This window comes from Grampus griseus (assembly GCF_964374135.1).
Source record: "Grampus griseus genome assembly, chromosome: 3".
Lineage (NCBI taxonomy): Eukaryota > Metazoa > Chordata > Mammalia > Artiodactyla > Delphinidae > Grampus > Grampus griseus.
Genome location: NC_139019.1, coordinates 108,729,364 through 108,744,598, shown reverse-complemented (window position 1 = coordinate 108,744,598; position 15,235 = coordinate 108,729,364). Strand labels below are relative to the sequence as shown.

General features: G+C 43.8%; 1 protein-coding gene across 10 annotated transcripts in view; it reads left to right on the top strand.

The window, feature by feature from the left end:
• Positions 1 to 15,235, top strand: part of ACSL6 (acyl-CoA synthetase long chain family member 6) — a 67,131-nt gene that overhangs the window by 33,212 nt on the left and 18,684 nt on the right. For all 10 annotated transcript variants that reach the window (XR_014296510.1, XM_082651151.1, XM_082651153.1 and 7 more), the window contains 7 exons: positions 2,711 to 2,784; positions 4,363 to 4,440; positions 5,897 to 6,031; positions 6,433 to 6,567; positions 7,642 to 7,737; positions 8,896 to 8,968; positions 10,811 to 10,899. Coding sequence is in view for 9 of the 10 variants with exons in the window: in XM_082651151.1 (XP_082507277.1) it covers positions 2,711 to 2,784; positions 4,363 to 4,440; positions 5,897 to 6,031; positions 6,433 to 6,567; positions 7,642 to 7,737; positions 8,896 to 8,968; positions 10,811 to 10,899 (680 nt within the window). In the remaining variant the exon portion in view is untranslated. The remainder of the gene's footprint in view (positions 1 to 2,710; positions 2,785 to 4,362; positions 4,441 to 5,896; positions 6,032 to 6,432; positions 6,568 to 7,641; positions 7,738 to 8,895; positions 8,969 to 10,810; positions 10,900 to 15,235) is intronic.

Sequence of the window (15,235 nt, the reverse complement as noted above, 5' to 3'; positions counted from 1 at the left end):
CTGATCTTAGTGGAAATGGTTTCAGTTTTTCACCATTGAGGATGATGTTGACCATGGGTTTGTCATATATGGCCTTTATTATGTTGAGGTAGGTTCCCTCTATGCCTACTTTCTGGAGGGTTTTTATCGTAAGTGGATGTTGAATTTTGTCGAAAGGTTTTTCTGCATCTATTGAGAGGATCATATGGTTTTTATTCTTCAATTTGTTAATATGGGGTATCACATTGATTGATTTGCATATATTGAAGAATCTTTGAATTTCTGGGATAAACCCCACTTGATATGGTGTATGATCCTTTTAATGTGCTGTTGGATTCTGTTTCCTAGTATTTTGTTGAGGATTTTTGCATCTATGTTCATCAGTGATACTGGCCTGTAGTTTTCTTTCTTTGTGACATTTTTTTTAAAATTAATTTATATATTTTTTATTTTTGGCTGCATTGGGTCTTTGTTGCTGTGTGCAGGCTTTTTCTAGTTGCGGCAAGTGGGGGCTACTCTTCGCTGCAGTGCACGGGCTTCTCATTGTGGTGGCTTCTCTTGCTGTGAGGCACGGGATCTAGGGGCCCAGGCTTCAGTAGTTGTGGCACACGGGCTTAGGTTCTCCACGGCATGTGGGATCTTCCCGGACCAGAACTTGAACCCGTGTCCCCTGCATTAGCAGGCGGATTCTTAACCACTGTGCCTCCAGGGAAGCCCCCCTTTGTGACATCTTTGTCTGGTTTTGGTATCAGGGTGATGGTGGCCTCGTAGAATGAGTTTGGGAGTGTTCCTCCCTCTGCTATATTTTGGAAGAGTTTAAGAAGGATAGGTGTTAGCTCTTCTCTAAATGTTTGATAGAATTTGCTTATGAGGCCGTCTGGTCCTGGGCTTTTGTTTGTTGGAAGACTTTTAATCACAGTTTCAATTTCCGTGCTTGTGATTGGTCTGTTTATATTTTCTAGTTTTCCTGGTTCAGTCTTGGAAGGTTGTGCTTTTCTAAGAATTTGCCCATTTCTTCCAGGTTGTCCATTTTATTGGCATAGAGTTGCTTGTAGTAATCTCTCCTGATCCTTTGTAGTTTTGTAGTGTCAGTTGTTACTTCTCCTTTTTCATTTCTAATTCTACGATTTGAGTCTTCTCCCTCTTCTTCTTGGTGAATGTGGCTAATGGTTTATCAATTTAGTTTATCTTCTCAAAGAACCAGCATTTAGTTTTATTGATCTTTGCTTTTGTTTCCTTCAAGATTCCTTTTTAACACACCATTCCCACCACCACCTATTGTTCCTTCTGCAGACTCCATATCCAGTTTCTGGGATTTATTGTTTTTTTTGCAGCCACGGCCTTCTTCACCTTTCTTTTTGGGACCCCCCCCCCAACCCCCCAGCCCAAGCTGTAGGGAACATGATTGGGCTTTTGAAGCAATCTCATTAGTGACTGAGTTAGCTTGGGTTTCAGATTGGAGATGGGAGAGAGGACCCCTCATTTCTCCCCTTTTGATGGGCTATAGCACTCAGCATAGCTCTCTCGCCAAAGAAATCCTTTCACAAATTCTTCCTCATTCATTCATATTCTCTCTCCCCCACCCCCGCCCCTTTCTTATGGAGGTGAAATTCATATAGCATAAAATTAACCATTTTAAAGTGAAAAATTCAGTGGCATTGACTATAATACTCAATCTTAACCTAAACTCAGCCCTTTTTTTAACCTCTTTCTGGGTGAGGGTTGCAAAGTTAACATTTTGGTTTATTTGATATTTCTTGGGTAAATTCTGCACATGGTCTAGCCCCTCACTTTTGGAGTTTCACAGCTGTTGTATCTTCTGCCTCAGTGGAAACTTCTAATTTAATGTCTTTTGTGCATGGCTGTGTCCTTAGACCTTATAGAGCCCTATGAGGTGGGTGTCATTGTCCCTATTTTATAGGTTAGGAAACTGAGAGAGGAAAAATGACTTGCCAGTGTTACACTGCCAAGGAGGGGCAAGGCCAGGATTTGAGCCTGCTCAGATCTGTCCAGCAGCAGTGGCAGTGCTGTATCCACGTTGACATGAAATGGTGGCCAACAGCCTCCCTCCACAGCCTGCTGTGCCTTCTGTCCCCACCTGGTCTCTGTCCTCTGAGCCATCCTAGCAGCCCTGGGCTTCCTCATGAGCAGCAGTGAAAGGTCGTGTCAAGACAAAGCAAGAATATCCATGTCCCATCTCTGCCAGTGAGCAGGCAGGAGGGCTGCCCCAGCAGTCTGGACCTCCGGCCTGGCCTGAGCTGGGGCCTTTCCAGGTGCTGGATGCAGCGAGGAAGTCCTCTGCCAGCACAATTGACTGCTGGATTCTGGACACTAGAACTGCTCAGGCCCAGAGAGTGGCATAGTTTACTGGGTATATGTATAAGGAGACTGGAGGCCAAGAGCCTGTGCTCCTTGAGGAAGGCAGAAGGGAAGGTGCAGGCCAACCCATCAGTCCTGAGGCACTCCTTGAGGCGCTTGAGGTGACTCCAGGCTGTGTCACCTGCCTTCTGGTCTCAAGCACCAGGGAGCCTCAAGATGGGCTTCAAGTGTCTACAGAATGAAGGTCCCTGACACAGCATTCATCTGCCTGGGACTCTGAAGGCGGCTGTGGACGAAGGCCAGAGGTTTGCGTGGACAGCTCTGGGTGTCTGGGACTGGTGACTCCGGTGCTGTTCTCAAGGAGTGGCCCTTGAGCTTCCCACTAATTCTCCTTCTTGCTCTCTCCTTTCAGGGAACCCAAAAGGTGCGATGCTCACCCATGGGAACGTGGTGGCTGATTTCTCAGGCTTTCTGAAAGTGACAGAGGTGAATAAAGTAGACTCACCAATGCAGGTGTCTCTCAAGGACACCCTCAAGCCTCAGAGGTTTTTTGGGTTTTCTTTTTTTTCCCTGATACAATCTGGGCTGCCTTTCACAGGCAGGAGTTTCTGTTCTCATTAGAGCAACCTCACTTTCACAGATACTTTTAACCCCAGACACTGAAATGATCCATACCTGGTAAATATTCAGTTGATTTCTGAGAGTGCTCAGATCCCAGAAAGAAAAACGTGGAAACCTATTTTTCATTTTTAACTTCAAATATTAAGATACCTGTGGTTTTACGTATACCTTTATTTAAAAGTAATCCTTAATAACTTGTTTTTCCAAGTAGGTCAGGGTTTAATTCAGTCATTTTGTGTTTAAGGACTACTAGAGTCTGAGAAACAATGGCAACTGCTAATTTATAAAACTGTACTTAAAAAAGGTAAATCTAAAATCAAAAAAGCTTGATAACTTGGCCTGACAAAAACATGTTAGCACTTTTTAACCGGCTAAGAAAGAAGGACCTTTTTCCACAAGTGGTGAGTATCTGAATGTCCTACACTTTCCTAAAGGAGAAAGGAATGTACCTTTTCCTATATAAATTAAGCTTTTTCTCTACTGTGGAGAAAATCGCTATCCACATTTATGCCAGATGGCATTATGGAGCATATGCCCATTTGTTATATATTTTGGTGGAAAACCGTGAGACACTGTTGGTAGCTGAGCCCAGACCAGAAGCCATGAGCAAGGTCCCCTGGGCTTGTCCAAACTCGTCCAAAAGCCAGCCCAGGAGACTGAAGACCTCTGTAAAAGGGCGGAGGGCAGGGAACTCAGACAAGGAGAGCTCATCCCTGAATGGGGCCCCCTGGCCAGGGCAGCCCCTGTCCCTGAGGTCAGACCCATCCTGGAGAGTGGGGTCCCTCTTGGCCATCCGCTTTAAGGCCATGTTCCCAGGCTGTAGCTTACGAGGCCTGGTTCCACCCACCACACCTCTGTCCGGGGCACGTACCCCAGCCCCAGTAGGCATAGACCTAGGGTTCTCTTGGCCCCTTTCTCTCAAAGGAGGACCAGAAAGTGCCAACAGGCTGAGACCCTCTGAATCGCTGTCCGGGTGGCCCAGGAAAGCTGGTGAAGTGGGGCCTGAGGCAGATCCTGCAGCTGTGGGGAGGGAGAGGCGTGCCGGTCTGGCGCGAAGACTGAACGAGGTGCAGGCCCTCCCGGAGGAGACTTCCCTGCGGAGCTCGACTCTGCTGGTTTATGTGTGCTTCAGTTGGCTCTTTGCTTCTGCCGATAACCTAGACCCACTGGCGCTTCTACCTAACACTCCGCTTCCTACACTGCCCTGTCTCTCTGTCTCTCTCTCTCTTTTCTTTCTGCGCCTCCCATCTTCCTCTCTCTCCTCTCTCTCTCACTTTTCTCTCGCTGTCATCTCACCTCTCTCTCTGTCCCCCCTTCCCCACTGCCCTTCCCCTCTTCATGTTTGCCCCTCCAGGTCATTTTCTCTTTATTGTTTTATGACTCTCTTGTCGTCTTCCTGTCAGTGTTTCTTTCCTTTCTGTCTCCCATGCCCGGCACCTGCAGAAAGTGATCTTTCCGAGACAGGACGATGTGCTCATCTCCTTCCTGCCTCTGGCTCACATGTTTGAGAGAGTCATCCAGGTAAGACGCCCGCCTGACTGACCGGGCCTTGCCTGGGCTCCTTCTGTTTTCTTACAGAGTCAGTGGGCTCCCACTTGTGCGGATGTGCACATTTCCTATTTGCCTTTAGCACACATGTTTGAGCGAATGGTGCAGGTAAGGCCCTGGCTTCAGGGAGGCACAGTCTGAGCCCAGAACCCAGAACCCCAGCAGGGTGTCACACTTGTCACTGGCAGCTTGAAGTAGAACTAAACTGGCCTGTCCTCGGAAGGTGCCACAGGGGTCAGAGGGGTCAGAGGACCTTGGACCCCCTGATCTGTCCCTCCTGTGAGCACTGCTCCAGGGAGGACCCAGGCCTGCTTGTCTTGCTGTGGACACACCTTGGCTGAGAAAGGCCCCAGCTGCTCAGAGAGCATTGCAGCTCTGCACAAGTGCTTTACCATTCAAGCTCTGTACAGTATGGCTCCATTTATGGCCCAAACACCTATATTCTGTAACTTTCATCACTCACTAAACTCCTAAAAAAGGAAACAAGACAGTGAAGTTGAAAGGGGAGTCAAACTATCATGGCCCCTCAGGCTGTGGATGGGACTGGTGTTATGGTTGGACCTGGGACAGGCCTTGTGGGGACACAGAGAGAATGGAGGAGTCCTCCTGAGGTTGTGGGGACAAAGAATTACCCGTGTGTGTCATTTAAGGGACCAGCCTGTGCATAAACTATCTCCTAAGCCTCTCCCGTTTTGCCTTGGGGGAGGTCTGGTACACTAGGGCGTGCTTTCAAGTTTTCCAGACCTGGATTCGCATGCCAGCAATTACCATGAACTAGTTTTGGGACTCTAGGCAAATCCCTTTCTTTACCTCTGTGACCTTTGCATTCCTCATCTGTAAAACAGAGATTAGAAATTCTGTTTCCCGTATAGAATAGCTCTGAGCATTACAGAAAGGAGCCCCTGGCGTACTCTTAGTCCCATTAGCAACCAGCCAGGCTCTGCCTTGGCCTCCCACCGCCAACATTAGCAGCACCTCCAGTACTTGTGGGCACTGCATACCCTTCCAGAGTTGCCGAGGTATCCCTGGGGAAGACCACAGGTGCTCTGAGACCTGGAGGGACACACCGATAGGGTGTTGTACAGCTCAGAGACTGAGTCCTCAGGGAGGCCCCTGTCCAGGCTTTGGGAGTAAGCTTGAAGGGGCAGGCACCAGTGAGACTGGCTGCTCTGGCATCTCCCAAAGGCTCAGGATTCCACCCTGTCTCCTGCTGCTTCTCTCCATGTCTGACTGGGACTTGGTGGGGAGGGGTGTGTGTGTGGGGGGTGTCACCTCTAATGGCTTCCTTCAGTGTCCCAAGGCAGCAGCCAGAGCTGGGTGAGGGGTGTCACCGGCACCCTCCGTGTGGGGCAGAGCTTTGGACAGCTCTGGATTACAGCCAGGAGTGACTGCCCTGAGGGACTCCTCCCTTCCTGTCCACTTCTTCCAGTCTGTCGTCTACTGCCACGGAGGGCGCGTCGGCTTCTTCCAGGGAGACATCCGCCTCCTCTCAGATGACATGAAGGCTCTGTGTCCTACCATCTTCCCTGTGGTCCCACGACTACTGAACCGCATGTACGACAAGGTGAGCCCCGCGGGGAGTCTCTGGCCAGGCTGAGCAGCTGCATATCTGCTTGTTTGGACAGAGGCTGGAGCCCCAGGCTGGCTTTCTACACCACCAGCCCCAGGTCCTGGAAGTTGCCTCTTCTCTTGTATTCCCTGACTCTCACCCCTCCTTCTCCTGTTTTCTTCCTATTCTCCGAAACCCTGGTTGGGAGATTTCGGGGGGGAGGGCTTCTTTCCCAACAACGTGCCTGGGCCTTGGTAGCGTTAACCTTTAGCTGGATGTCACACATTCAGTGACCTCCTGCAGGGGCAGAAATAGAGTGTGGCTTCTCTGCTGGCCAATCTAGGCCTTCTTCCTGGGGGTGTATCTAGAGGTGGGACCTGCAGTCTTTACAGCTGTTTCCAACTTCTGTTCCTCAGATTTTCAGCCAGGCAGACACATCATTAAAGCGCTGGCTCCTGGAATTTGCAGCAAAGCGTAAACAGGCTGAGGTCCAGAGTGGAATCATCAGGAATGATAGTATCTGGGATGAACTCTTCTTTCATAAGATTCAGGTAAGAAAATGAACAAGTGATGATAGAGTGGCACCCAAGTGTCCAATGGGTGACCTTACAGAAGAATTAGAGAAGTTCATCCCAATGGTGTGTAATCTTATAAAACAGTAACTTTTTGCTAATGAAATCAAAGCTTAAGCTACCACTGAAATTTTAAAGGACCCATTTTTGTTCATTGGAGATGTGTTACATTTGCCAAAGGCAACCAGCAAGAAGGACTCCTGGAAAGTAAGTTCCTTGACCTCTATAGGCAGTAGGGCAGCTTTGCCCTTGGGTAGTCAGATTCACCAAGCAAGCAGCTCTTGGGGCTCGAAGATTCTCTTGCCCCTCCCTGTAGCCTTGGCCACGGTGGCTTTCCAGTAGCGCAAGGTTCTAGCCAGATGACCAAGAATCTTCCTTTCCCTCCGTGTTTCCCATCTCTTCAGCCTCTCCTAAACCAAGCTGTTTATGAATTACTCATTCCTGTCTCCTCACTAAAGTTTTAAAGCTGTGCATTACTCAAAGAACTTGTAGTTAATTTGTACCAGTACTCATTTTTCCTTACTACTCTATTTTTAGCTATGAAAACTAATATTTAAAATCTCTTGGCTCAACTTACAGAAACAAAGTGTTTAAAAAATTCTTTGACCTCTGCAGTGCATAGTAAATAGCTCATGGCATTGATTTAGAAATGAAAAAAGGCCATGCCGTTAAGGTGGAAGTGGGAAGAAATTGTCCTCAGTAATTGTTTTGGATGCTTGCAAATGATGGGAGAGTGAGGGAACAGCTGTGTATTTTAAGAAAGGGAGAACCAAAATTATAGAATGCCACACAGATTAATGGCCCTTATCTCAAAATACATAAAAGAATTGGCCATATTGTGGGTTGGATTGCAAAGCTGATTGGGCTGATTCATTTGGAAGAAGGGGGCTTCCTCAGCTCATGTGTTGTACAGCCTCAGGCGGCCTCTCTGATCCCAACCCTAGGGTCCAGGTAGGGTACAGCTGTTGAACGTTGATGTTAGGTGAGGCCCAGGTGAGCTACACTCCACTTGCCACAGCACAGACTCTGGCAGGTTCTTCTCTCTTCCCACAGGCCAGTCTTGGTGGGTGCGTGCGGATGATTGTTACTGGAGCGGCCCCCGCGTCACCAACGGTCCTGGGATTCCTCCGGGCGGCTCTGGGGTGCCAGGTATTTCCTTTATGTGGCCTTCCCTGGGGGCAGTGGGGTGAGTGTTAGGACAGGGCAGGAGACCCATTATACCCTCTACTGTACAGAGAAATATTCTGGGGGCAAGATCTTTGTGGAATAAAAGCTCCCTTCTCTGAAGATGTAAAAAGCCCAGGGTCACTGAAAGCCAAGATAACCTTGTGACATTGTGCAAAGCCCAGGTGTGTGTATCCACTCTGGGACAAAACTGTATATGGATCATCAGTGTGCTGGAGAACCTGTCTCACACCTGTACCAGCATCTCTGCATTCTCCAGCCTGCAGACTCTTTCCCAGCCCAGAGAAGGAGCACGAGGGAGGGGGATAAAAGTTCATTTGTGTGTTTTTATTTGATTCAGTAGGTTTTGTCATTGCTAAAAAAATTCATTCCTTTATTTATCCATTGAATTAATGTTTGTCAGGTTCCTACTTATGCAGACTATAGTAACATAGTTGTGACTGGTGGGTTTTAAGTAAAGTAGGCACATCTACTTCATAAATGTGCATGCTTAAAATTTTATCCTTTAGAAGCCGTGGGCTTCTTGGGAATTCCCTGGCAGTCCAGTGGTTAGGACTCAGTGCTTTCACTGCTGTGGGCTCAATCCCTGGCTGGGGAACTAAGATCCTGCAAGCCGCCAAAAAAAAAAAAAAAAGGAAGAAAAAAAGAAGCCAGGGGCTTCTTACGCTGACTTCCTGTTCTACGCCAACATGAGCTGACCACTCCTAAAGGCAGCTCTCCCACATGGTCTGTTCATGCGAGCACATGGGGCTCTGAAGGGGAACATCTTACAGAGACAAAACCTTTATTGGATTTTAAAATGTTTGTCTTTAATACATATTATTCAAATTAGAAATAGAGTCAGTGGTTGAAAATAGGTTAGAAGTCTTTATCCCAAACCATATAACCTTATCTACTAAGTGTCTGTGGTTAAAAATAGCATTTCTTCCAAGCAGAGTAGCTATACCTGTTGTCTGTGTTCAGTTTCTCCTGAAGGTACCTACTTCCAGAGCACCTCCCCTCCCACCATCCCCAGCATGGAGCAGCCAGATGCTCCGTGAGAGGTTAGCTGACTGAAAAGGGCAGCCAGCTATCTGCAGGCAGGTGGGCACCTACAGTATGGTTTCTGTGTTTTGCTTGAAGGTTTATGAAGGTTATGGCCAAACTGAGTGCACAGCTGGATGTACCTTCACTACACCCGGGGACTGGACATCAGGTAGGATTGGCTGGAGATGTGGGAATGAGTTAGAACAGCAGGCTCTAAAACTTCCTCATGGAAAGTATATTTACATAGGAAACAGCAGAAGAAACAGAAGAAAAACAATGATGGTAGTTTTGTCTGTGTTGTGGCATTATGGATCTGTTTCTTTTTGTTACATATTTTTGTATTTCCTACTATATTTTGTATTTTCCTATTTCTTTTATAAATAAATAGAAGTTATGTTAAAAAAAGTAGTAGATCACAAAATACAACTCCAGGTAGAAAAATCCTATGATATCAATATATTGGATTTTATAGTTTCTAAATATCACACAGTCTTGCTTACAGTCATTTCAGAATGAAGGAAGCAGACTGTGAATTGGATATGATTTAGGAAGGAGAGGCAAGTTTATAGCAGCCAGTGCGCTGTTTCTTGAAGAGCCATTTCAGAGGCTCTTTGGAACTATGGTCTCGTGTGATAGCAACATCTAAAAGGCAATGGCAACCTCAGAAAGGAGCAGCTACTATCCACACCCTCATTCTGAAGGGACCTATCTTTCAGGGCAAGGAGGAAGCAGTAGGTAGCCCATGTATTGGCTGTCACTAAACTTAGAGCAAATACAATCATCTGAAAAACATTCAGCAAAAGAATTCTTCAGGATACCAACTTCCTCTGTGAGCCTGGAGCCACGCTTCACGCTTAAGTTTGCTCAACTACAAACTAGAAAATTTGGGATGATGTGCACAGAAAAGAAATATGCTTAGTAGTGTAATACTATTTTCAGAGCACCTTGAGGTAGTCAGCAGAAACATGATAGGTGGATTCTAAATTGAAATCACATTTGGCAAAGTCAGGTACAGAAGTTTTATCTCCTTAAACTCTAGCTGAATAAAGCCTATCTTGTATGTGAAGTTTTTGATCTCCCTGCCACTGGCACCTTTACTACACGGACCATTTTCTGAGGTCCTGGCTCATTAACTCTGTTCTTGTTACTGCGATCATATTTACTGATCATTTACATGTATACCCTTCCTTTGGACACTTTCTTCCCTCTTATGATGTCCTGCATTTTCCTATGTGAGGCTTTTGAGGTTTTACCTTTTTTATGCATCCTTACCATAAAAACTTGCAAAGGTTATTGAGTATGAGAGGATCGGTATCTTTGTACAATATTATAAAAGATTTGGCGGTCTCTCATTTAAAAGAGAAACGAAAGTGTCACAGCCTGCTTTTTGTTTATGTGGCTCACTTTATTTCAGGACCTTGGCCAGCATCTGCTTAAAAATCCTGCGCCTTGCCAGTGAATTGTGTAACCACCACAATTACTAGAAAATGACTTAGATGTAGTTTTGTGGTGGGAGTATATAAGACCAAGAAAATTTGCAGTCTTATTTGAGGGGGTGGGGTGGTGAGTTGCCTCATCCTTGTTTTCCATTTCAACAGTCTGGTGACTGGAAGAAAAAGCAATAATGACTATATTTTATGATCCCCAAACCAAAACATATGATCTGATGATGGGGAAAGTGTTTTAATATAAAAAATCCTGACTGTTTGGTTGGTGTGGGTATGAGCCTCCCCAGAGACCCTGTACAGGTTGACTCTGGGCCGTGTAAGCCTGGCCGGCTGTTTAAGAATCAGATGTAAAACAAAGGCCCAGCAGAGGTTGGCCTCTCCTTTCTCCAGAACTTTGTTTTATCATCAATGCTTGCTTGTGACAAACGCCCATCTAGAGGTGTATTGCTTTCCATCCACGATTCCCCACTTTGACCACTTGAGGGGTTTCACATGGCGTGGAGCATCTTCAGTGCTGAAATTGATCTGAACACTGACAAATGCACATTGTTCTGGTGTTCTAGGACACGTAGGAGCACCTCTGCCCTGCAATCATATCAAGCTCGTGGATGTCAAGGAACTGAACTATTGGACCAGCAAAGGAGAAGGAGAGGTAAACTTGAGCATTTAGCCATTCATGTTTGTGGATGCTCTACATGTAGCGAGGAAAAGAAAAAAAAATGGAAATGGAATTGTTTTCCTTTTACCCTATGTGTAAAGTCATTTTATATTATTGATTAATTTGACTCAACTGAATTGAGCATTTTCTCTCCTGTTTATGAAGTAACCAACCCTCAAGGCTGGGACTGGGCTGGTCCAAAACAAGATTTGGGATTCACAGACTGTTTTAAAAATCCATTTTTTTCTTAACTGGCATGGCTTGTTGCTGTGTATCTGGGCAGGCAGAAACATGACCATTTGCAAATAGGCCAGATGGGGTAGATAGAGCTGTGGGACATTAAACGCAACAACATTTGCATTATAGGGGTCCCAGAACGAGAAGAGAGAGAGAAAGGACCTGAGAAAATATTTGAAGAGATTATAGTCGAAAACTTCCCTAGCATGGGAAAGGAAATAGCCACCTAAGTCCAGGAAGCACAGAGAGTCCCAGGCAGGATAAACCCAAGGAGAAACATGCCGAGACTGTCGGCATGTTTTGTCAGTAATCAAACTGACAAAAATTAAAGACAAAGAAAAATTATTGAAAGCAACAAGGGAAAAATGACAAATAACATTCAAGGGAACTCCCATAAGGTTAACAGCTGGTTTCTCAGCAGAAACCCTACAAGCCAGAAGGGAGTGGCATGACATATTTAAAGTGATGAAAGGAAAGAACCTACAACCAAGATTACTCTACCTGGCAAGGATGTCATTCAGATTCGATGGAGAAATCAAAAGCTTTACAGACAAGCAAAAGCTAAGAGAATTCAGCACCACCAAACCAGCTCTACAACAAATGCTGAAGGAACTTCTCTAAGTGGGAAACACAAGAGAAGAAAAGGACCTACAAAAACAAACCCAAAACAATTAAGAAAATGCTCATAGGAGCATACATATCGATAATTACCTTAAACGTGAATGGATTAAATGCTCCAACCAAAAGACACAGGCTTGCTGAATGGATACAAAAGCAAGACCCATATATATGATGTCTACAAGAGACTCACTTCAGACCTAGGGACACATACAGACTGAAAGTGAGGGGATGGGAAAAGATATTCCATGCAAATGGAAATCAAAAGAAAGCTGGAGTAGCAATACTCATATCAGATAAAATAGACTTTAAAATAAAAAATGTTACAAGGGACAAAGAAGGACACTACATAATGACCAAGGGATCAATCCAAGAAGAATATATAACAATTATAAATATATATGCACCCAACACTAGGAGCACCTCAATACATAAGGCAATTGCTAACAGTTATAAAAGAGGAAACTGACAGTAACACAATAATAGTGGAGAACTTTAACACCTCACTTACACCAATGGACAGATCATCCAGAAAGAAAACTAATAAGGAAACACAAGCTTTAAATGACACAATAGACTAGATAGATTTAATTGACATTTATAGGACATTCCATCCCAAAACAACAGATTACACTTTCTTCTCAAGTGCACATGAAACATTCTCCAGGATAGATCACATCTTGGGTCACAAATCAAGCCTTGGTAAATTTAAGAAAATTGAAATCATATCAAGCATCTTTTCTGACCACAATGCTATGAGATTAGAAATCAATTAGAGAGAATGAAACGTAAAAAACACGAACCCCTTAATACCTTGCCATAGGGAATTTTCTTAATGCCAAGTGACCCTTGTAACCTTTCCTTCAGATTTTATGTGTCAAGTTTATTGCTTCATGTGGGTGTTCTTCTTCTGTCTGTTGGCTTCTCTTCTGCCTGGAGCCTGGCTACTCAATGTGTGGTCCATGAACCAGCATCATCTGTATTACCTGGAAGCCTCTTAGAAATGCAGATGCACTGTCCCTGACTTCCTGACCAGAATCTGCATTTCACCAAGATCCCCAGGTGGTTGCACTTTAAATTTAAGAAACATTCTATTCCCACTGCCTGTACAAAGGGCATCATTATATACAACAGAGGAAGGAATTAATTTAATGGCTATTAATATGTCACTCATTGCTTAGTGATGGGTTTTACCAAGACAGCACCAGGCCGTCTCCCCGGGACTGTAGTGTATGGGTGTTTGCTTACTTAGTGGATTTTGCCTGAGTCCATCCAGGATCTTTTCCACCAGGGAGGGGGAACTTCTGAAGGTAATAAATCTCCATCCCTGGGGCCTTCGAGTGAAAACTCCTGAGCCGCTGGAAGCTTAGAACTGTCACCTGTAAGATTTATTTTTTAATCTTGGCTTGAAGTCCTCTCGGACGTTATTGCTGTTTTGCACTTTATACTTGTTTTTTTCTAAAATAAGTTTGGAATCATGGTGGAGATAGCTTGATAGCCCCACAAGAAAGTATAAAATTCTCCCTTGAGAACTGACAACAAGCACATCAACCATGGATCAGTTTGTTTAATCTTTCAAGTCCCCTAAAGCAACCTTTCCTGTGAAAGGTGGAAACATGCCAGCAGCTTTAAAAGATCAGAAATGCTTTCTTTCCTTGCTTGTTAAATGTGACGCATTTCTGACCCAGATACTCTTTTCAAACTTTACACTTCTGATGGATTTTATAGCTCTGGAGAGAAACAGATTCCTTCAAAACTAAATAAAGAATTTATCCAAGAGCTCTAATTTAAAAGTTAAAAGATTTTGAAGCACTAAAAGATACAGAAAGAACAATCTGTGCTCTAGTGTTTAATGACACAAAATAAAATACCTTTAACATTTTGTATTAAAAAGTAAAAAAAAAAAGTACTTTTCGAATCATCTTTCATGTTGAACATTCTACATACTCAGAATGTGGAATGCACAGCTACATGAGATTATGTACATTCCATAAATATTTACATACTGATGTGAGTCATTACTCTGAGTCATTACATACTGAGTCATTACTATGACTCAGTCATTACATACTGAGTCATTACTATGACTCAGTCATTACATACTGAGTCATTACTATGAAATAAATCATATGCACACATTTTAAGAAGACTACTATTGTTTCCTAAAAGAGTATATGTAGGTGCAACCCCTCATCTACAAAATTAACCACTACAACACATTTGAATCTTCCCTTGCTCCTCCAGACTTTCATTCCCCTAGTTAAGTATTACCCTGCTTTGATTAAACCAATCTTTGTATTGTTTTTCTTTGTAATCTATCATGTATGTAGGTAACTTTAAACAATAAATTGTCTTGTGTTGCCTTGCTTTTAACTTTATAAATAGGATATTCCTGCATACATTCTTGTGTGACTTGCATTTTTTTTGTTCTACATTAGTTTTTGAGGTCCAGCCATGTAGATATGAATAGCTAATCAATTTTCATGGCTGTATGCTTTTTGATGCATATTATACCATGTTTTACACACCTATTTCACCATTTTATGTTAATAGACATTTTGATTGTGCCCATTTTTTTATTATAAAAATGCTATAAATATTGGTACAGCTGCTAAGAACCATCTTGCCAGTGATTTTTAAATTTTCCTTATGCACAAACTATCTGACATTCCTAACAAGTACAGTCAATTTAGTGAAACAACAGTCAGTATCATGGTTTTAGTGGCACACTCCAATGGTTAAGATGAATGAATGCTCGAGAACCCAGTTGTCACACTGGTTGTGCACATAGACCCAGCCGTTGGCTCCACTAATATCTATGAAAGGACCCTAGAACTCTAGAGGAAATGTGTTGAAAAATGTATAAGGAGCCTTTCTTGTGTATTTTCATAAAATTGTGCTGATGTGCAGGCTGTCTTGTTAACATAGTTTCCAAGAAGAAAGTGTCCCTAAGATGAGTGGAATTACAAAGTTTAAACATTCCATGAGACAGTATAATGACTTTTCTTCATTACAACTTTCCTACTTTTCTGATGTAATTCTGTGTTGTCACTGAGTGGCAAAAACAGAACTTGGAGTCACAGCACTTTCTTCCTAACCAATGTATAAATTTAGAGTGACCTCTATACGCATGGCTATAAATATCCAGTTGATTCCTACAGAACAGTTTCAGCCACTGAGTCAAACGAACTTAGTCAACTGTACGTTTTATATCGACACAGCAGCATCTTTTTTTCCTAGAGAAAGAATATATACTATTTTAAAAATTCAAGTAATGCCTTTGCCAAACTAAAACAAACAAAACCAAAACACACTAATTTACTAATGTTAAATAAAAAGGTGGATACTATTTTTACTCAAGGAAAACCAGAAGAGGCAGGTCTAGGACCAACAGGCATGGAGTTCTGATTCTCAATAGATTTATTATAGTCACAAGTTTTATGCACATGTAGAACCCTTGCTCAGGGCCCCTTTG